This window comes from Petromyzon marinus, chromosome 79, assembly GCF_048934315.1.
Source record: "Petromyzon marinus isolate PM22_M1 ecotype Great Lakes invasive population chromosome 79, UKy_Petmar_22M1.pri1.0, whole genome shotgun sequence".
Lineage (NCBI taxonomy): Eukaryota > Metazoa > Chordata > Hyperoartia > Petromyzontiformes > Petromyzontidae > Petromyzon > Petromyzon marinus.
Genome location: NC_133745.1, coordinates 23,058,690 through 23,079,880, shown reverse-complemented (window position 1 = coordinate 23,079,880; position 21,191 = coordinate 23,058,690). Strand labels below are relative to the sequence as shown.

General features: G+C 50.2%; 2 protein-coding genes across 2 annotated transcripts in view; both read left to right on the top strand.

Annotated features, from left to right (window-relative positions):
* LOC142907476 (uncharacterized) overlaps positions 1-21,191 on the top strand; it is a 478,656-nt gene that overhangs the window by 425,797 nt on the left and 31,668 nt on the right. The window lies entirely within an intron of this gene.
* LOC142907472 (thioredoxin reductase 2, mitochondrial-like) overlaps positions 1-21,191 on the top strand; it is a 50,297-nt gene that overhangs the window by 11,953 nt on the left and 17,153 nt on the right. Inside the window, exons 4-6 of the mRNA XM_076057027.1 lie at positions 1,867-1,929; positions 9,115-9,185; positions 10,298-10,317. Of these exons, the coding sequence (XP_075913142.1) occupies positions 1,867-1,929; positions 9,115-9,185; positions 10,298-10,317 (154 nt within the window). The remainder of the gene's footprint in view (positions 1-1,866; positions 1,930-9,114; positions 9,186-10,297; positions 10,318-21,191) is intronic.

Here is a 21,191-nt window from a genome sequence, read left to right as displayed (position 1 = left end):
GGTGAGTGAGTGAGTGGTGAGTGAGTGAGTGTATGAGTGAGTGTATGAGTGAGTGTATGAGTGAGTGAGTGTATGAGTGAGTGAGTGAGTGGTGAGTGAGTGAGTGGTGAGTGAGTGGTGAGTGAGTGGTGAGTGAGTGAGTGTATGAGTGAGTGTATGAGTGAGTGGTGAGTGAGTGGTGAGTGAGTGGTGAGTGAGTGAGTGTATGAGTGGTGAGTGAGTGGTGAGTGAGTGAGTGGTGAGTGAGTGGTGAGTGAGTGGTGAGTGAGTGAGTGTATGAGTGAGTGGTGAGTGAGTGGTGAGTGAGTGGTGAGTGAGTGGTGAGTGAGTGAGTGTATGAGTGAGTGGTGAGTGAGTGGTGAGTGAGTGGTGAGTGAGTGGTGAGTGAGTGAGTGGTGAGTGAGTGAGTGGTGAGTGAGTGAGTGGTGAGTGAGTGGTGAGTGAGTGTATAAGTGAGTGAGTGTATGAGTGAGTGTATGAGTGAGTGAGTGTATGAGTGAGTGTATGAGTGAGTGTATGAGTGAGTGAGTGTATGAGTGAGTGAGTGAGTGGTGAGTGAGTGAGTGGTGAGTGAGTGGTGAGTGAGTGTATGAGTGAGTGAGTGTGTGAGTGAGTGAGTGTATGAGTGGTGAGTGAGTGAGTGGTGAGTGAGTGGTGAGTGAGTAGTGAGTGAGTGGTGAGTGAGTGAGTGGTGAGTGAGTGGTGAGTGAGTGGTGAGTGAGTGTATGAGTGAGTGAGTGAGTGTATGAGTGTATGAGTGAGTGAGTGGAGAGTGAGTGGTGAGTGAGTGGTGAGTGAGTGGTGAGTGAGTGGTGAGTGAGTGTATGAGTGAGTGAGTGTATGAGTGAGTGTATGAGTTAGTGAGTGAGTGAGTGTGTGAGTGAGTGAGTGTATGAGTGGTGAGTGAGTGAGTGGTGAGTGAGTGGTGAGTGAGTAGTGAGTGAGTGGTGAGTGAGTGAGTGGTGAGTGAGTGGTGAGTGAGTGGTGAGTGAGTGTATGAGTGAGTGAGTGAGTGTATGAGTGTATGAGTGAGTGAGTGGAGAGTGAGTGGTGAGTGAGTGGTGAGTGAGTGGTGAGTGAGTGGTGAGTGAGTGTATGAGTGAGTGAGTGTATGAGTGAGTGTATGAGTTAGTGAGTGTATGAGTGAGTGTATGAGTGAGTGAGTGTATGAGTGAGTGGTGAGTGAGTGAGTGGTAAGTGAGTGGTGAGTGAGTGGTGAGTGAGTGAGTGGTGAGTGAGTGGTGAGTGAGTGGTGAGTGAGTGTATGAGTGAGTGAGTGGTGAGTGAGTGGTGAGTGAGTGGTGAGTGAGTGGTGAGTGAGTGAGTGAGTGTATGAGTGAGTGTATGAGTGAGTGAGTGTATGAGTGAGTGAGTGAGTGTATGAGTGAGTGTATGAGTGAGTGAGTGGTGAGTGAGTGGTGAGTGAGTGGTGAGTGAGTGGTGAGTGGTGAGTGAGTGGTGAGTGAGTGAGTGGTGAGTGAGTGGTGAGTGAGTGGTGAGTGAGTGGTGAGTGAGTGAGTGTATGTGTGAGTGAGTGAGTGTATGAGTGAGTGAGTGAGTGTATGAGTGAGTGGTGAGTGAGTGGTGAGTGAGTGTATGAGTGGTGAGTGAGTGGTGAGTGAGTGAGTGAGTGGTGAGTGAGTGGTGAGTGAGTGGTGAGTGAGTGGTGAGTGAGTGAGTGTATGAGTGAGTGAGTGTATGAGTGAGTGTATGAGTGAGTGGTGAGTGAGTGGTGAGTGAGTGGTGAGTGAGTGTATGAGTGGTGAGTGAGTGGTGAGTGAGTGAGTGGTGAGTGAGTGAGTGGTGAGTGAGTGAGTGGTGAGTGAGTGGTGAGTGAGTGGTGAGTGAGTGGTGAGTTTTCTACAGGAACTCTTCACTGCTGATAACATCGTCATCGCCGTCGGACTTCGTCCAAGACTCCCAAATAACGTGAGAGTACTCACTGTTACACTCACTGTTACACTCACTCACTGTTACACTCACTGTTACACTCACTGTTACACTCACTCACTGTTACACTCACTGTTACACTCACTGTTACACTCACTCATACACTCACTCACTGTTACACTCACTCATACACTCACTCAATCATACACTCACTGTTACACTCACTCACTGTTACACTCACTCACTGTTACACTCACTGTTACACTCACTCACTGTTACACTCACTGTTACACTCACTCACTGTTACACTCACTGTTACACTCACTGTTACACTCACTCACTGTTACACTCACTGTTACACTCACTGTTACACTCACTCACTGTTACACTCACTGTTACACTCACTCACTGTTACACTCACTCACTGTTACACTCACTGTTACACTCACTCACTGTTACACTCACTCACTGTTACACTCACTGTTACACTCACTGTTACACTCACTGTTACACTCACTCACTGTTACACTCACTGTTACACTCACTCACTGTTACACTCACTCACTGTTACACTCACTGTTACACTCACTCACTGTTACACTCACTCACTGTTACACTCACTGTTACACTCACTCACTGTTACACTCACTCACTGTTACACTCACTGTTACACTCACTGTTACACTCACTGTTACACTCATACACTCACTCACTGTTACACTCACTGTTACACTCACTGTTACACTCACTGTTACACTCACTCACTGTTACACTCACTGTTACACTCACTGTTACACTCACTCACTGTTACACTCACTCACTGTTACACTCACTGTTACACTCACTGTTACACTCATACACTCACTCACTGTTACACTCACTGTTACACTCACTGTTACACTCACTCACTGTTACACTCACTGTTACACTCACTGTTACACTCACTCACTGTTACACTCACTGTTACACTCACTGTTACACTCACTCACTGTTACACTCACTGTTACACTCACTCACTGTTACACTCACTGTTACACTCACTGTTACACTCACTCACTGTTACACTCACTGTTACACTCACTCACTGTTACACTCACTCACTGTTACACTCACTGTTACACTCACTCACTGTTACACTCACTCACTGTTACACTCACTGTTACACTCACTCACTGTTACACTCACTCACTGTTACACTCACTGTTACACTCACTGTTACACTCACTGTTACACTCATACACTCACTCACTGTTACACTCACTGTTACACTCACTGTTACACTCACTGTTACACTCACTCACTGTTACACTCACTGTTACACTCACTGTTACACTCACTCACTGTTACACTCACTCACTGTTACACTCACTGTTACACTCACTGTTACACTCACTGTTACACTCATACACTCACTCACTGTTACACTCACTGTTACACTCACTGTTACACTCACTCACTGTTACACTCACTGTTACACTCACTGTTACACTCACTGTTACACTCACTCACTGTTACACTCACTGTTACACTCACTGTTACACTCACTCACTGTTACACTCACTGTTACACTCACTGTTACACTCACTCACTGTTACACTCACTGTTACACTCACTGTTACACTCACTGACTGTTACACTCACTGTTACACTCACTGTTACACTCACTGTTACACTCACTCACTGTTACACTCACTGTTACACTCACTGTTACACTCACTCACTGTTACACTCACTGTTACACTCACTCACTGTTACACTCACTGTTACACTCACTGTTACACTCACTCACTGTTACACTCACTGTTACACTCACTCACTGTTACACTCACTGTTACACTCACTGTTACACTCACTCACTGTTACACTCACTCACTGTTACACTCACTGTTACACTCACTGTTACACTCACTCACTGTTACACTCACTCACTGTTACACTCACTGTTACACTCACTCACTGTTACACTCACTGTTAGACTCACTGTTACACTCACTCACTGTTACCCTCACTGTTACACTCACTGTTACACTCACTCACTGTTACACTCACTGTTACACTCACTCACTGTTACACTCACTGTTACACTCACTGTTACACTCACTCACTGTTACACTCACTGTTACACTCACTGTTACACTCACTCACTGTTACACTCACTGTTACACTCACTGTTACACTCACTCACTGTTACACTCACTGTTACACTCACTGTTACACTCACTCACTGTTACACTCACTGTTACACTCACTCACTGTTACACTCACTGTTACACTCACTGTTACACTCACTCACTGTTACACTCACTGTTACACTCACTGTTACACTCACTCACTGTTCCACTCACTCACTGTTACACTCACTGTTACACTCACTGTTACACTCACTGTTATACTCACTGTTACACTCACTCATTGTTACACTCACTCACTGTTACACTCACTGTTACACTCACTCATACACTCACTAACTCATACACTCACTCATACACTCACTCATACACTCACTCACTCATACACTCACTCATACAACAACATCCGCCATTCGCCACTAAGTGACGGTGACGTCACCACGACGCTTGTGCCAGGCTATGTGCACCCTGAGGCCACGTGAAGTGTCGAACGCCCGCTGGCAGGAGGTCACGGGGCAGACCCAGGTGCCACGGGTCGACTGACTGAGATGACTGGCTGATGCACCACCTGTGTCCCCTACTGTGCCAATCTGCTGTGCTTCAGCCACTCGGCGCTCCGCTCGTTGTTGTGAGCGTCGCTCCTCCGCCCTCCGTTGTTGTTGGAGGGCGACTGCCTCCAACTGCCCAGTAGCGTCCTTCACGAGCCTCCTCCACAGAGGCCGATCTTGACACCGCTGGTACCAGTCATCGGCAAGTCCACTCAGCTCCACGTCCTCCTGTACCACATCACTCCATCTCTTCTCTAGCCCGTGCCGCGCCCGCTTAGCCCCCTCAATCCGGCCGAACAAAAGCTGTTTCGGCATGCGGTGGCTGGGCATGCGGGCTACATGACCCAGCCATCGCAGCCTTGCCCGCCGGAGGAGCTCGCCGATGGGACCTTGCCCAGATCTTTCAAGGATTTTTGAGCTCCTCACACAATCAAGTCTGGTTAAACCCAGGATGGATCGTAGGCAGGCCAGCCTAAATGTTTCTAACCGGCGAAAATGTTCCATTAGGGGGGTCCACGTTTCGCAAGCGTAGAGAAGGGAGGGAATGACCGTGGCCGAGAAGACCTGAAGCTTAGTGCGGAGCGACAGACCAGGTAGCTTCCACACAGCGTTACGCAACCGATGAAAAGATATTGCCGCTCGACTGATTCGGAGTGAGACCTCTGCTGTTAAACTGGAGCCAGTCATAAGCACACCGCCCAGGTATGGGAAACTCTCCACTCTCTCCACAACTGCCCCATCACCGATTGGGAGTTGTGGGGGTGGAGTGTCCGATAGTACAAAATACCCAGGCAGGTGCTTAGTTTTGGTGGGGCTGATGGTAAGGCCCCACCTCTTAGTGGCACGCTCCAGTCTCAGCAGCAGCGTCTCCAACTCCTCCGAATGTGCAGCTATTACCAAATCATCAGCATACATAACGTGGTTGAGCAATAGGGAGCCATCCCTTGACCGCACCCGGGCATCGATCAGCCTCCCATTATATTTGTACCATATGGAGATTCCCCCGGTACAGCTATTGAAGGCTTCACGAACTACGTGGTCAAAATAGATGTTAAATAATGTGAGAGCCAGAGGACATCCCTGTCGCACCCCAAGGTGTACAGGGAATGCCTCTGACTCCTGGCCACGTAGTTTTACCCGGGCTCACTCACCATCAAGAAGGTCCTTAATGATCGTGAGCAGAGGGTCAGGTACTCCAAAAGCACGAAGAACAACCCAGAGCCCAGGCCTACTGATGGTATCATAGGCCTTGACCAGGTCAATAAAGCAGAGATGTAGGTCTTGTTGGAATTCCCTACACCTCTGCTGTAGCAGACGGACAGAAAATATGGCATCTGTGTAGGACCGCCCTTTCCTGAAACCGCATTGGGGCTCCGCAAGCCTCTCCTCAGCGTGCCTGGCAAGGCGATGTTGAATAATCCTTGCCAGGACCTTTCCCGGCACACTGAGGAGTGAGATGCCCCTGTAGTTGTTACAGTCTGTGCGGTCCCCCTTCTTAAAAAGGGGGACCACCAGGGCATCCTTCCAATCCTGCGGAACCCGTCCAGTGGTCCAGAATGTTATTATGATGTCATAAAGGGCATTGTGTGCACAAACGCCACCCTCCCTCAGCATTTCGCTTGGGAGATCATCTCTGCCCGCTGCCTTTCCTGGTCTCAGACTCCGGATCGCCTTCAGTACTTCCTCAACAGATGGCACCTCAGCCAGCCACTCACAGGGGGTGACTTCTTCCAATATTTGAGGCACCGCAGCCTCAGCAGGGTCATCCTCACTGGTTGAGGGATTTTCCCTCCCCCAGGACCTCACAGAAATGCTCAGCAAATCTGCAAACCTGTTCCTGGGGGTCGGAGATTGGGTCACCGTTTTTTCCCCTAATGATGGTAATAAGTGTGGCGCTGCAGATTACTTTTTTGATGGAGTTAAATAGAGATTTGTGATCACGGGCCACTGAGGCAGACTCCATCTCCTCAGCAACCCGCGACCACCACCCATCCTTGCAGCGCCTCACGGCTCTCCGAACCTCCGAGCGAAGGCTGCGGTAAGCCTCCTCATTCTCTGACGTGGGATTCTGTAGCCGATGACAGTGGGCCTGTCGCTTTTTCTCAACCATCCTGAACACCTCCTCTGTCAGCCAGGATCTCTGGGGAGGTCTGGACCGCGTACCCAAAGCAGCCATTGCAGCTGCATGAGTCACAGTCCTAAACCTCGCCCAGTTACCCTCAACATCAGGAGGAGTCGGGGACGATGCCAATCCCAGCTGCAAGCGATGATGAAATTCTCGCTTGCAACTTTCATCAGATAACTGAGACCAGGCCACTTTAGGTTGGAATGGAGTCCTGGGTGTACACCCACCACCGGAGTGGAAGAATGGCAGGCGCATCTTACAGATGACTAGTCGATGGTCAGAGGGCAGATCAGCTCCACGGTAGGTCCTGGTGTCAAGGACATGGGCTCGCATCCGCTGGTCTGTCACTATGTAGTCCAGCAGATGTTCTTGCTTGGACCCGGCATGCATCCATGATGTTGTGTGGATGCGCCGATGCTGGAACAGCGTGTTGGTAATTACAAGCCCATGGGCTGCACAAAAATCTAGCAGCCTCCTATACCGTTGTTATTGAGCTGATCTGGCCCATGCCCTCCAATCACTCCAGACCAGGTGCCAGTATCATGACCAACTCGGGCATTGAAGTCACCCAACATGATGACTCTATCCTGAGGGGCCACTTTAGCCAGCACCTGTGACAGGAAGTCATAGAAGGCATCTGACTCATCGGCTTTGCCTGCATCCCTCCACGGATGTTCATCTTCGGTGGGGGCATAAGTAACCACGACCACCATTCCTCGCCTCCGGTTGATGGGAAGGCGAGCCCAAAGTAGCCTGGGACTTACAGCTTCCCACACCTCACCGCCACGCTCCCACGCCCCCTTCATTATTTTGTTCAAAAGAAGACCCACACCCTGTTGTTTGGCAGTCTGCTGCCCCAAGTAGAGGACTGTCCACCCCTCATGGTGGCAGGAGCCAGAGCCGGTCCACCAGACCTCCTGAATGCCACACAGATCCAGGCGGTACCGGTCCAGCTCCCGACAGAGGAGTGGCAGCCTCTCCTCCGCAGTGAGCGTTCGAACATTCAACGTGGCCACCCGTAGTGGCATTTCGTTGTTTCTGGAGGAGCCCCGAGGGTAGATATTCAATCTCCTGGCTCCGCCAATTGGGGTTTGGCCAGGAGACGTCATAGACGCCTGGCCCCCCGGGGCCTCCGGCACAAGCTTATTAGTTACATATTTCAGTTTAACGCGTGGTTTAGTGGTAATTAATTGAAGGTGGAGGGGTTACCAGCCCCTCGCACCCATCCAGAGCCCCCGTTTAGCCCCTGTGGTGGACACATATGCCATGAGGGGAGGAGCCAATCAAAATTGGATATCCCCCCACAGCACTGTCCACGACAGAGTTGCCCATCCGGCACCGCGAGGAGGTAGGGGGTTGTTTTGCCGGACTCACTCATACTCTCACTCATAGACTCACTCATACACTCACTCACTCATACACTCACTCACTCATACACTCACTCACTCATACACTCACTCATCCACTCACTCACTCATACACTCACTCATACTCTCACTCATACACTCACTCATACACTCACTCATACTCTCACTCATACACTCACTCATACACTCACTCATACACTCACTCACTCATTCACTCACTCATACTCTCACTCATACTCTCACTCATACATACACTCACTCACTCATACTCTCACTCATACTCTCACTCATACACTCACTCATACACTCACTCACTCATACACTCACTCACTCATACACTCACTCATACACTCACTCACTCATACACTCACTCACTCATACACTCACTCATACACTCACTCATACACTCACTCATACACTGACATGTGCGTGCGAGTGAGTAACTGAGTGAGTGACTGAGTGAGTGACTGAGTGACTGAGTGAGTGACTGAGTGAGTGACTGAGTGAGTGACTGAGTGAGTGGCTGAGTGACTGAGTGAGTGACTGAGTGACTGAGTGAGTGACTGAGTGAGTGACTGAGCGAGTGACTGAGTGACTGAGTGAGTGACTGAGTGAGTGACTGAGTGAGTGACTGAGCAAGTGACTGAGCGAGTGACTGAGTGAGTGACTGAGTGAGTGACTGAGTGAGTGGCTGAGTGACTGACTGAGTGAGTGACTGAGTGACTGAGTGAGTGACTGAGTGAGTGAGTGGGTGAGTGAGTGACTGAGTGAGTAACTGAGTGACTGAGTGAGTGACTGAGTGAGTGACTGAGTGAGTGACTGAGTGAGTGACTGAGTGACTGAGTGAGTGATTGAGTGACTGAGTGAGTGAGTGGGTGAGTGAGTGACTGAGTGAATGACTGAGTGAGTGACTGAGTGACTGAGTGAGTGACTGAGTGAGTGACTGAGTGAGTGACTGAGTGAGTGACTGAGGGAGTGACTGAGTGAATGACTGAGCGAGTGACTGAGTGAGTGACTGAGTGAGTGACTGAGTGTGTGCCACCGTCCCTGTCCAGGTGCCCGGCGCCTGTGAGTTGGGCATCACGAGCGACGATTTGTTCTGGCTGAAGAGGAGTCCTGGGAAAACGTGCGTACACCTAGCCTGGCACCGTGGTTGAGTGGGTGAGTGGGTGGGTGGTTGAGTGGGTAGGTGGGTGGGTGTGTGGGTGAGTGGGTGGGTGGGTGGGTGAGTGGGTGGGTCAGTGGGTGAGTGAGTGAGTGGTGAGTGAGTGGTGAGTGAGTGAGTGAGCGGTGGGTGAGTGAGTGAATGAGTGGTGAGTGAGTGGTGAGTGTATGAGTGAGTGAGTGGTGAGTGTATGAGTAACTGAGTGGTGAGTGAGTGAGTGTATGAGTGAGTGAGTGATTGAGTGGTGAGTGAGTGAGTGTATGAGTGAGTGAGTGTATGAGTGAGTGAGTGAGTGTATGAGTGAGTGAGTGTATGAGTGAGTGTATGAGTGAGTGAGTGGTGAGTGAGTGAGTGTATGAGTGAGTGAGTGTATGAGTGATGAGTGAGTGAGTGTATGAGTGAGTGAGTGTATGAGTGAGTGAGTGAGTGTATGAGTGAGTGAGTGGTGAGTGAGTGAGTGGTGAGTGAGTGAGTGAGTGTATGAGTGAGTGAGTGGTGAGTGAGTGAGTGTATGAATGAGTGAGTGTATGAGTGGTGAGTGTATGAGTGGTGAGTGTATGAGTGGTGAGTGTATGTGTGAGTGAGTGCATGAGTGAGTGAGTGGTGAGTGAGTGAGTGTATGAGTGAGTGAGTGAGTGTATGAGTGAGTGAGTGGTGAGTGAGTGAGTGTATGAGTGAGTGAGTGGTGAGTGAGTGAGTGTATGAGTGAGTGAGTGTATGAGTGAGTGAGTGGTGAGTGAGTGAGTGGTGAGTGAGTGTATGAGTGAGTGAGTGGTGAGTGAGTGAGTGTATGAATGAGTGAGTGTATGAGTGTATGAGTGGTGAGTGTATGAGTGGTGAGTGTATGTGTGAGTGAGTGCATGAGTGAGTGGTGAGTGAGTGTATGAGTGAGTGAGTGTATGAGTGAGTGTATGAGTGAGTGAGTGTATGAATGAGTGAGTGTATGAGTGAGTGAGTGTATGAGTGAGTGAGTGTATGAGTGAGTGGTGAGTGAGTGAGTGAGTGGTGAGTGAGTGAGTGGTGAGTGAGTGAGTGGTGAGTGAGTGAGTGAGTCTGTGCTCTCTCTCCCACAGGCTCATTGTGGGCGGTGGCTGTATCCTTTACCCGACCAATCACAACCCACTTCAGAAACCGCCTGACCAATGGGATCTCGCCTTGCCCTGGCTCACCGGCCAATGGGAACAGACCGCACTGAACCGACCAATCGGATTGAGGCCTGTCGTACCTCGACCCGACCAATAGGAGGCGTCGGTACCAATCGGTCAATAGGGTCGCCACATTTGCTCCATCAACCGACCAGTTAGAGTGACCGTTGCTCACCGACCAATCAGGTTGAAGGGTTGAATCGACCAATGGGGTTATTACGATCAATCAGTGGGGTTATGATGGACCAATGGGGTTATTAGGATCATACAGTGGGGTTAGTATGATGGACCAATGGGGTTATTAGGATTAATATGGTCACCTAGTGAGATTATTAGGATTACTAAGGTGACCTAGTGGGGTTATTAGGATTACTAAGGTGACCTAGTGGGGTTATTGGGTTGACCCAGTGGGGTTATTGGGATGACCTAGTGGGGTTATTGGGATTGCCTAGTGAGGTTATTGGGATGTCCCAGTGGGATTATTGGGATGGCCTAGTGGGGTTATTGGGATGTCCCAGTGGGGTTATTGGGATGGCCCAGTGGGGTTATTGGGATTGCCTAGTGGGGTTATTGGGATTGCCTAGTGGGGTTATTGGGATTGCCTAGTGGGGTTATTGGGATGTCCCAGTGGGGTTATTGGGATGTCCTAGTGGGGTTATTGGGATGTCCTAGTGGGGTTATTGGGATTGCCCAGTAGGGTTATTGGGATGGCCCAGTGGGGTTATTGGGATGTCCCAGTGGGGTTATTGGGATTGCCTAGTGGGGTTATTGGGATGGCCTAGTGGGGTTATTGGGGTTATTGGGATGGCCCAGTGGGGTTATTGGGATGGCCCAGTGGGGTTATTGGGGTTATTGGGATGGTCTAGTGGGGTTATTGGGGTTATTGGGATGCCCCAGTGGGGTTATTGGGATGGCCCAGTGGGGTTATTGGGATGTCCTAGTGGGGTTATTGGGATTGCCCAGTGGGGTTATTGGGATTGCCTAGTGGGGTTATTGGGATGGCCTAGTGGGGTTATTGGGATGGCCCAGTGGGGTTATTGGGATGGCCTAGTGGGGTTATTGGGATTGCCTAGTGGGGTTATTGGGATTGCCTAGTGGGGTTATTGGGATTGCCTAGTGGGGTTATTGGGATTGCCCAGTGGTGTTATTGGGATGAACTATTGGGGTTATTGGGATGTCCTAGTGGGGTTATTTGGATTGCCTAGTGGGGTTATTGGGATGTCCCAGTGGGGTTATTGGGATGGCCCAGTGGGGTTATTGGGATGGCCCAGTGGGGTTATTGGGATGGCCTAGTGGGGTTATTGGGATGGCCTAGTGGGGTAATTGGGATTGCCTAGTGGGGTTATTGAGATGGCCTAGTGGGGTTATTGGGATTGCCTAGTGGGGTTATTGGGATTGCCCAGTGGGATTATTGGGATGGCCTTGTGGGGTTATTGAGATTATTGGGATTGCCTAGTGGGGTTATTGGGATGGCCTAGTGGGGTTATTGGGATTGCCTAGTGGGGTTATTGGGATTGCCTAGTGGGGTTATTGGGATTGCCTAGTGGGGTTATTGGGATGACCTAGTGGGGTTATTGGGATTGCCTAGTGGGGTTATTCGGATTGCCTAGTGGGGTTATTGGGATGTCCTAGTGGGATTATTGGGATGACCTAGTGGGGTTATTGGGATTGCCTAGTGGGGTTATTCGGATTGCCTAGTGGGGTTATTGGGATGTCCTAGTGGGATTATTGGGATGTCCCAGTGGGGTTATTGGGATTGCCTAGTGGGGTTAATGGGATGTCCCAGTGGTGTTATTGGGATTATTGGGATTGCCTAGTGGGGTTATTGGGATTATTGGGATGGCCTAGTGGGGTTATTGGATTATTAGGATGGCCTAGTGGGGTTATTGGGATGGCCTAGTGGGGTTATTGGGATTATTGGGATGGCCTAGTGGGGTTATTGGGATTGCCTAGTGGGGTTATTGGGATTGCCTAGTGGGGGTTATTGGGATTATTGGTATTGCCTAGTGGGGTTATTAGTATGGCCTAGTGGGGTTATTGGGGTTATTGGGATTGCCTAGTGGGGTTATTGGGATGTCCCAGTGGGGTTATTGGGATTGCCTAGTGGCATTATTGGGATTGCCTAGTGGGGTTATTGGGATTGCCTAGTGGGGTTATTGGGATTGCCTAGTGGGGTTATTGGGATGACCTAGTGGGGTTATTGGGATTGCCTAGTGGGGTTATGGGGATTGCCTAGTGGGGTTATTGGGATTGCCTAGTGGGGTTATTGGGATGTCCTAGTGCGATTATTGGGATGTCCCAGTGGGGTTATTGGGATTGCCTAGTGGGGTTATTGGGATGTCCCAGTGGTGTTATTGGGATTATTGGGATTGCCTAGTGGGGTTATTGGGGTTATTGGGATTGCCTAGTGGGGTTATTGGGATGGCCTAGTGGGGTTATTGGGATTATTGGGATTGCCTAGTGGGGTTATTAGGGTTATTGGGATGGCCCAGTGGGGTTATTGGGATGGCCTAGTGGGGTTATTGGGATTATTGGGATGACCTAGTGGGGTTATTGGGATTGCCTAGTGGGGTTATTGGGATTGCCTAGTGGGGTTATTGGGATTGCCTAGTGGGGTTATTGGGATTGCCTAGTGGGGTTATTGGGATTGCCTAGTGGGGTTATTGGGATGACCTAGTGGGGTTATTGGGATGGCCCAGTGGGGTTATTGGGATGGCCTAGTGGGGTTATTGGGATTGCCTAGTGGGGTTATTGGGATTGCCTAGTGGGGTTATTGGGATTGCCTAGTGGGGTTATTGGGATTGCCCAGTGGTGTTATTGGGATGAACTATTGGGGTTATTGGGATGTCCTAGTGGGGTTATTTGGATTGCCTAGTGGGGTTATTGGGATGTCCCAGTGGGGTTATTGGGATGGCCCAGTGGGGTTATTGGGATGGCCCAGTGGGGTTATTGGGATGGCCTAGTGGGGTTATTGGGATTGCCTAGTGGGGTTATTGGGATTGCCTAGTGGGGTTATTGGGATTATTGGGATTGCCTAGTGGGGTTATTGGGATTATTGGGATTACCTAGTGGGGTTATTGGGATGGCCTAGTGGGGTTATTGGGATTGCCTAGTGGGGTTATTGGGATGGCCCAGTGGGGTTATTGGGATGGCCTAGTGGGGTTATTGGGATGGCCTAGTGGGGTTATTGGGATTGCCTATTGGGGTTATTGGGATTATTGGGATTGCCTAGTCGGGTTATTGGGATTGCCTAGTGGGGTTATTGGGATTGCCTAGTGGGGTTATTGGGATTATTGGGATTGCCTAGTGGGGTTATTGGGATTGCCTAGTGGGGTTATTGGGATGGCCTAGTGGGGTTATGGGGATTTCCTATTGGGGTTATTGGGATTATTGGGATTGCCTAGTGGGGTTATTGGGATTGCCTAGTGGGGTTATTGGGATTGCCTAGTGGGGTTATTGGGATTATTGGGATTGCCTAGTGGGGTTATTGGGATTGCCTAGTGGGGTTATTGGGATTGCCTAGTGGGGTTATTGGGATTGCCTAGTGGGGTTATTGGGATGGCCCAGTGGGGTTATTTGGATGGCCTAGTGGGGTTATTGGGATTGCCTAGTGTGGTTATTGGGATTGCCTAGTGGGGTTATTGGGATTGCCCAGTGGGGTTATTGGGATTGCCTAGTGGGGTTATTGGGATTGCCTAGTGGGATTATTGGGATGGCCCAGTGGGGTTATTGGGATTGCCTATTGGGGTTATTGGGATGGCCTAGTGGGGTTATTGGGGTTATTGGGATTGCCTAGTGGGGTTATTGGGATTATTGGGATTGCCTAGTGGGGTTATTGGGATTGCCTAGTGGGGTTATTGGGATTGCCTAGTGGGGTTATTGGGATTTTTGGGATTGCCTAGTGGGGTTATTGGTATTGCCTAGTGGGGTTATTGGGATTGCCTAGTGGGGTTATTGGGATTGCCTAGTGGGGTTATTGGGATTGCCTAGTGGGGTTATTGGGATTGCCTAGTGGGGTTATTGGGATTATTGGGATTGCCTAGTGGGGTTATTGGGATGGCCTAGTGGGGTTATTGGGATTATTGGGATTGCCTAGTGGGGTTATTGGGATGGCCTAGTGGGGTTATTGGGATTGCCTAGTGGGGTTATTGGGATTATTGGGATGACCTAGTGGGGTTATTGGGATTGCCTAGTGGGGTTATTGGGATTGCCTAGTGGGGTTATTGGGATGGCCTAGTGGGGTTATTAGGGTTATTGGGATGGCCCAGTGGGGTTATTGGGATGGCCTAGTGGGGTTATTGGGATTATTGGGATGACCTAGTGGGGTTATTGGGATTGCCTAGTGGGGTTATTGGGATTGCCTAGTGGGGTTATTGGGATTGCCTAGTGGGGTTATTGGGATTGCCTAGTGGGGTTATTGGGATGTCCCAGTGGGGTTATTGGGATGTCCTAGTGGGGTTATTGGGATGTCCTAGTGGGGTTATTGGGATTGCCCAGTAGGGTTATTGGGATGGCCCAGTGGGGTTATTGGGATGTCCCAGTGGGGTTATTGGGATTGCCTAGTGGGGTTATTGGGATGGCCTAGTGGGGTTATTGGGGTTATTGGGATGGCCCAGTGGGGTTATTGGGATGGCCTAGTGGGGTTATTGGGATGTCCCAGTGGGGTTATTGGGATGGCCCAGTGGGGTTATTGGGATTGCCTAGTGGGGTTATTGGGATTGCCTAGTGGGGTTATTGGGATTGCCTAGTGGGGTTATTGGGATGTCCCAGTGGGGTTATTGGGATGTCCTAGTGGGGTTATTGGGATGTCCTAGTGGGGTTATTGGGATTGCCCAGTAGGGTTATTGGGATGGCCCAGTGGGGTTATTGGGATGTCCCAGTGGGGTTATTGGGATTGCCTAGTGGGGTTATTGGGATGGCCTAGTGGGGTTATTGGGGTTATTGGGATGGCCCAGTGGGGTTATTGGGATGGCCCAGTGGGGTTATTGGGGTTATTGGGATGGTCTAGTGGGGTTATTGGGGTTATTGGGATGCCCCAGTGGGGTTATTGGGATGGCCCAGTGGGGTTATTGGGATGTCCTAGTGGGGTTATTGGGATTGCCCAGTGGGGTTATTGGGATTGCCTAGTGGGGTTATTGGGATGGCCTAGTGGGGTTATTGGGATGGCCCAGTGGGGTTATTGGGATGGCCTAGTGGGGTTATTGGGATTGCCTAGTGGGGTTATTGGGATTGCCTAGTGGGGTTATTGGGATTGCCTAGTGGGGTTATTGGGATTGCCCAGTGGTGTTATTGGGATGAACTATTGGGGTTATTGGGATGTCCTAGTGGGGTTATTTGGATTGCCTAGTGGGGTTATTGGGATGTCCCAGTGGGGTTATTGGGATGGCCCAGTGGGGTTATTGGGATGGCCCAGTGGGGTTATTGGGATGGCCTAGTGGGGTTATTGGGATGGCCTAGTGGGGTTATTGGGATTGCCTAGTGGGGTTATTGAGATGGCCTAGTGGGGTTATTGGGATTGCCTAGTGGGGTTATTGGGATTGCCCAGTGGGATTATTGGGATGGCCTTGTGGGGTTATTGAGATTATTGGGATTGCCTAGTGGGGTTATTGGGATGGCCTAGTGGGGTTATTGGGATTGCCTAGTGGGGTTATTGGGATTGCCTAGTGGGGTTATTGGGATTGCCTAGTGGGGTTATTGGGATGACCTAGTGGGGTTATTGGGATTGCCTAGTGGGGTTATTCGGATTGCCTAGTGGTGTTATTGGGATGTCCTAGTGGGATTATTGGGATGACCTAGTGGGGTTATTGGGATTGCCTAGTGGGGTTATTCGGATTGCCTAGTGGGGTTATTGGGATTGCCTAGTGGGGTTATTGGGATGGCCTAGTGGGGTTATGGGGATTTCCTATTGGGGTTATTGGGATTATTGGGATTGCCTAGTGGGGTTATTGGGATTGCCTAGTGGGGTTATTGGGATTGCCTAGTGGGGTTATTGGGATTATTGGGATTGCCTAGTGGGGTTATTGGGATTGCCTAGTGGGGTTATTGGGATTGCCTAGTGGGGTTATTGGGATTGCCTAGTGGGGTTATTGGGATGGCCCAGTGGGGTTATTTGGATGGCCTAGTGGGGTTATTGGGATTGCCTAGTGCGGTTATTGGGATTGCCTAGTGGGGTTATTGGGATTGCCCAGTGGGGTTATTGGGATTGCCTAGTGGGGTTATTGGGATTGCCTAGTGGGATTATTGGGATGGCCCAGTGGGGTTATTGGGATTGCCTATTGGGGTTATTGGGATGGCCTAGTGGGGTTATTGGGGTTATTGGGATTGCCTAGTGGGGTTATTGGGATTATTGGGATTGCCTAGTGGGGTTATTGGGATTGCCTAGTGGGGTTATTGGGATTGCCTAGTGGGGTTATTGGGATTTTTGGGATTGCCTAGTGGGGTTATTGGTATTGCCTAGTGGGGTTATTGGGATTGCCTAGTGGGGTTATTGGGATTGCCTAGTGGGGTTATTGGGATTGCCTAGTGGGGTTATTGGGATTGCCTAGTGGGGTTATTGGGATTATTGGGATTGCCTAGTGGGGTTATTGGGATGGCCTAGTGGGGTTATTGGGATTATTGGGATTGCCTAGTGGGGTTATTGGGATGGCCTAGTGGGGTTATTGGGATTGCCTAGTGGGGTTATTGGGATTATTGGGATGACCTAGTGGGGTTATTGGGATTGCCTAGTGGGGTTATTGGGATTGCCTAGTGGGGTTATTGGGATGGCCTAGTGGGGTTATTAGGGTTATTGGGATGGCCCAGTGGGGTTATTGGGATGGCCTAGTGGGGTTATTGGGATTATTGGGATGACCTAGTGGGGTTATTGGGATTGCCTAGTGGGGTTATTGGGATTGCCTAGTGGGGTTATTGGGATTGCCTAGTGGGGTTATTGGGATTGCCTAGTGGGGTTATTGGGATGTCCCAGTGGGGTTATTGGGATGTCCTAGTGGGGTTATTGGGATGTCCTAGTGGGGTTATTGGGATTGCCCAGTAGGGTTATTGGGATGGCCCAGTGGGGTTATTGGGATGTCCCAGTGGGGTTATTGGGATTGCCTAGTGGGGTTATTGGGATGGCCTTGTGGGGTTATTGGGGTTATTGGGATGGCCCAGTGGGGTTATTGGGATGGCCTAGTGGGGTTATTGGGATGTCCCAGTGGGGTTATTGGGATGGCCCAGTGGGGTTATTGGGATTGCCTAGTGGGGTTATTGGGATTGCCTAGTGGGGTTATTGGGATTGCCTAGTGGGGTTATTGGGATGTCCCAGTGGGGTTATTGGGATGTCCTAGTGGGGTTATTGGGATGTCCTAGTGGGGTTATTGGGATTGCCCAGTAGGGTTATTGGGATGGCCCAGTGGGGTTATTGGGATGTCCCAGTGGGGTTATTTGGATTGCCTAGTGGGGTTATTGGGATGGCCTAGTGGGGTTATTGGGGTTATTGGGATGGCCCAGTGGGGTTATTGGGATGGCCCAGTGGGGTTATTGGGGTTATTGGGATGGTCTAGTGGGGTTATTGGGGTTATTGGGATGCCCCAGTGGGGTTATTGGGATGGCCCAGTGGGGTTATTGGGATGTCCTAGTGGGGTTATTGGGATTGCCCAGTGGGGTTATTGGGATTGCCTAGTGGGGTTATTGGGATGGCCTAGTGGGGTTATTGGGATGGCCCAGTGGGGTTATTGGGATGGCCTAGTGGGGTTATTGGGATTGCCTAGTGGGGTTATTGGGATTGCCTAGTGGGGTTATTGGGATTGCCTAGTGGGGTTATTGGGATTGCCCAGTGGTGTTATTGGGATGAACTATTGGGGTTATTGGGATGTCCTAGTGGGGTTATTTGGATTGCCTAGTGGGGTTATTGGGATGTCCCAGTGGGGTTATTGGGATGGCCCAGTGGGGTTATTGGGATGGCCCAGTGGGGTTATTGGGATGGCCTAGTGGGGTTATTGGGATGGCCTAGTGGGGTTATTGGGATTGCCTAGTGGGGTTATTGAGATGGCCTAGTGGGGTTATTGGGATTGCCTAGTGGGGTTATTGGGATTGCCCAGTGGGATTATTGGGATGGCCTTGTGGGGTTATTGAGATTATTGGGATTGCCTAGTGGGGTTATTGGGATGGCCTAGTGGGGTTATTGGGATTGCCTAGTGGGGTTATTGGGATTGCCTAGTGGGGTTATTGGGATTGCCTAGTGGGGTTATTGGGATGACCTAGTGGGGTTATTGGGATTACCTAGTGGGGTTATTCGGATTGCCTAGTGGGGTTATTGGGATGTCCTAGTGGGATTATTGGGATGACCTAGTGGGGTTATTGGGATTGCCTAGTGGGGTTATTCGGATTGCCTAGTGGGGTTATTGGGATGTCCTAGTGGGATTATTGGGATGTCCCAGTGGGGTTATTGGGATTGCCTAGTGGGGTTAATGGGATGTCCCAGTGGTGTTATTGGGATTATTGGGATTGCCTAGTGGGGTTATTGGGATTATTGGGATGGCCTAGTGGGGTTATTGGATTATTAGGATGGCCTAGTGGGGTTATTGGGATGGCCTAGTGGGGTTATTGGGATTATTGGGATGGCCTAGTGGGGTTATTGGGATTGCCTAGTGGGGTTATTGGGATTGCCTAGTGGGGGTTATTGGGATTATTGGGATTGCCTAGTGGGGTTATTAGTATGGCCTAGTGGGGTTATTGGGGTTATTGGGATTGCCTAGTGGGGTTATTGGGATGTCCCAGTGGGGTTATTGGGATTGCCTAGTGGCATTATTGGGATTGCCTAGTGGGGTTATTGGGATTGCCTAGTGGGGTTATTGGGATTGCCTAGTGGGGTTATTGGGATGACCTAGTGGGGTTATTGGGATTGCCTAGTGGGGTTATGGGGATTGCCTAGTGGGGTTATTGGGATTGCCTAGTGGGGTTATTGGGATGTCCTAGTGCGATTATTGGGATGTCCCAGTGGGGTTATTGGGATTGCCTAGTGGGGTTATTGGGATGTCCCAGTGGTGTTATTGGGATTATTGGGATTGCCTAGTGGGGTTATTGGGGTTATTGGGATTGCCTAGTGGGGTTATTGGGATGGCCTAGTGGGGTTATTGGGATTATTGGGATTGCCTAGTGGGGTTATTAGGGTTATTGGGATGGCCCAGTGGGGTTATTGGGATGGCCTAGTGGGGTTATTGGGATTATTGGGATGACCTAGTGGGGTTATTGGGATTGCCTAGTGGGGTTATTGGGATTGCCTAGTGGGGTTATTGGGATTGCCTAGTGGGGTTATTGGGATTGCCTAGTGGGGTTATTGGGATTGCCTAGTGGGGTTATTGGGATGACCTAGTGGGGTTATTGGGATGGCCCAGTGGGGTTATTGGGATGGCCTAGTGGGGTTATTGGGATTGCCTAGTGGGGTTATTGGGATTGCCTAGTGGGGTTATTGGGATTGCCTAGTGGGGTTATTGGGATTGCCCAGTGGTGTTATTGGGATGAACTATTGGGGTTATTGGGATGTCCTAGTGGGGTTATTTGGATTGCCTAGTGGGGTTATTGGGATGTCCCAGTGGGGTTATTGGGATGGCCCAGTGGGGTTATTGGGATGGCCCAGTGGGGTTATTGGGATGGCCTAGTGGGGTTATTGGGATTGCCTAGTGGGGTTATTGGGATTGCCTAGTGGGGTTATTGGGATTATTGGGATTGCCTAGTGGGGTTATTGGGATTATTGGGATTACCTAGTGGGGTTATTGGGATGGCCTAGTGGGGTTATTGGGATTGCCTAGTGGGGTTATTGGGATGGCCCAGTGGGGTTATTGGGATGGTCTAGTGGGGTTATTGGGATGGCCTAGTGGGGTTATTGGGATTGCCTAGTGGGGTTATTGGGATTATTGGGATTGCCTAGTCGGGTTATTGGGATTGCCTAGTGGGGTTATTGGGATTGCCTAGTGGGGTTATTGGGATTATTGGGATTGCCTAGTGGGGTTATTGGGATTGCCTAGTGGGGTTATTGGGATGGCCTAGTGGGGTTATGGGGATTTCCTATTGGGGTTATTGGGATTATTGGGATTGCCTAGTGGGGTTATTGGGATTGCCTAGTGGGGTTATTGGGATTGCCTAGTGGGGTTATTGGGATTATTGGGATTGCCTAGTGGGGTTATTGGGATTGCCTAGTGGGGTTATTGGGATTGCCTAGTGGGGTTATTGGGATTGCCTAGTGGGGTTATTGGGATGGCCCAGTGGGGTTATTTGGATGGCCTAGTGGGGTTATTGGGATTGCCTAGTGCGGTTATTGGGATTGCCTAGTGGGGTTATTGGGATTGCCCAGTGGGGTTATTGGGATTGCCTAGTGGGGTTATTGGGATTGCCTAGTGGGATTATTGGGATGGCCCAGTGGGGTTATTGGGATTGCCTATTGGGGTTATTGGGATGGCCTAGTGGGGTTATTGGGGTTATTGGGATTGCCTAGTGGGGTTATTGGGATTATTGGGATTGCCTAGTGGGGTTATTGGGATTGCCTAGTGGGGTTATTGGGATTGCCTAGTGGGGTTATTGGGATTTTTGGGATTGCCTAGTGGGGTTATTGGTATTGCCTAGTGGGGTTATTGGGATTGCCTAGTGGGGTTATTGGGATTGCCTAGTGGGGTTATTGGGATTGCCTAGTGGGGTTATTGGGATTGCCTAGTGGGGTTATTGGGATTATTGGGATTGCCTAGTGGGGTTATTGGGATGGCCTAGTGGGGTTATTGGGATTATTGGGATTGCCTAGTGGGGTTATTGGGATGGCCTAGTGGGGTTATTGGGATTGCCTAGTGGGGTT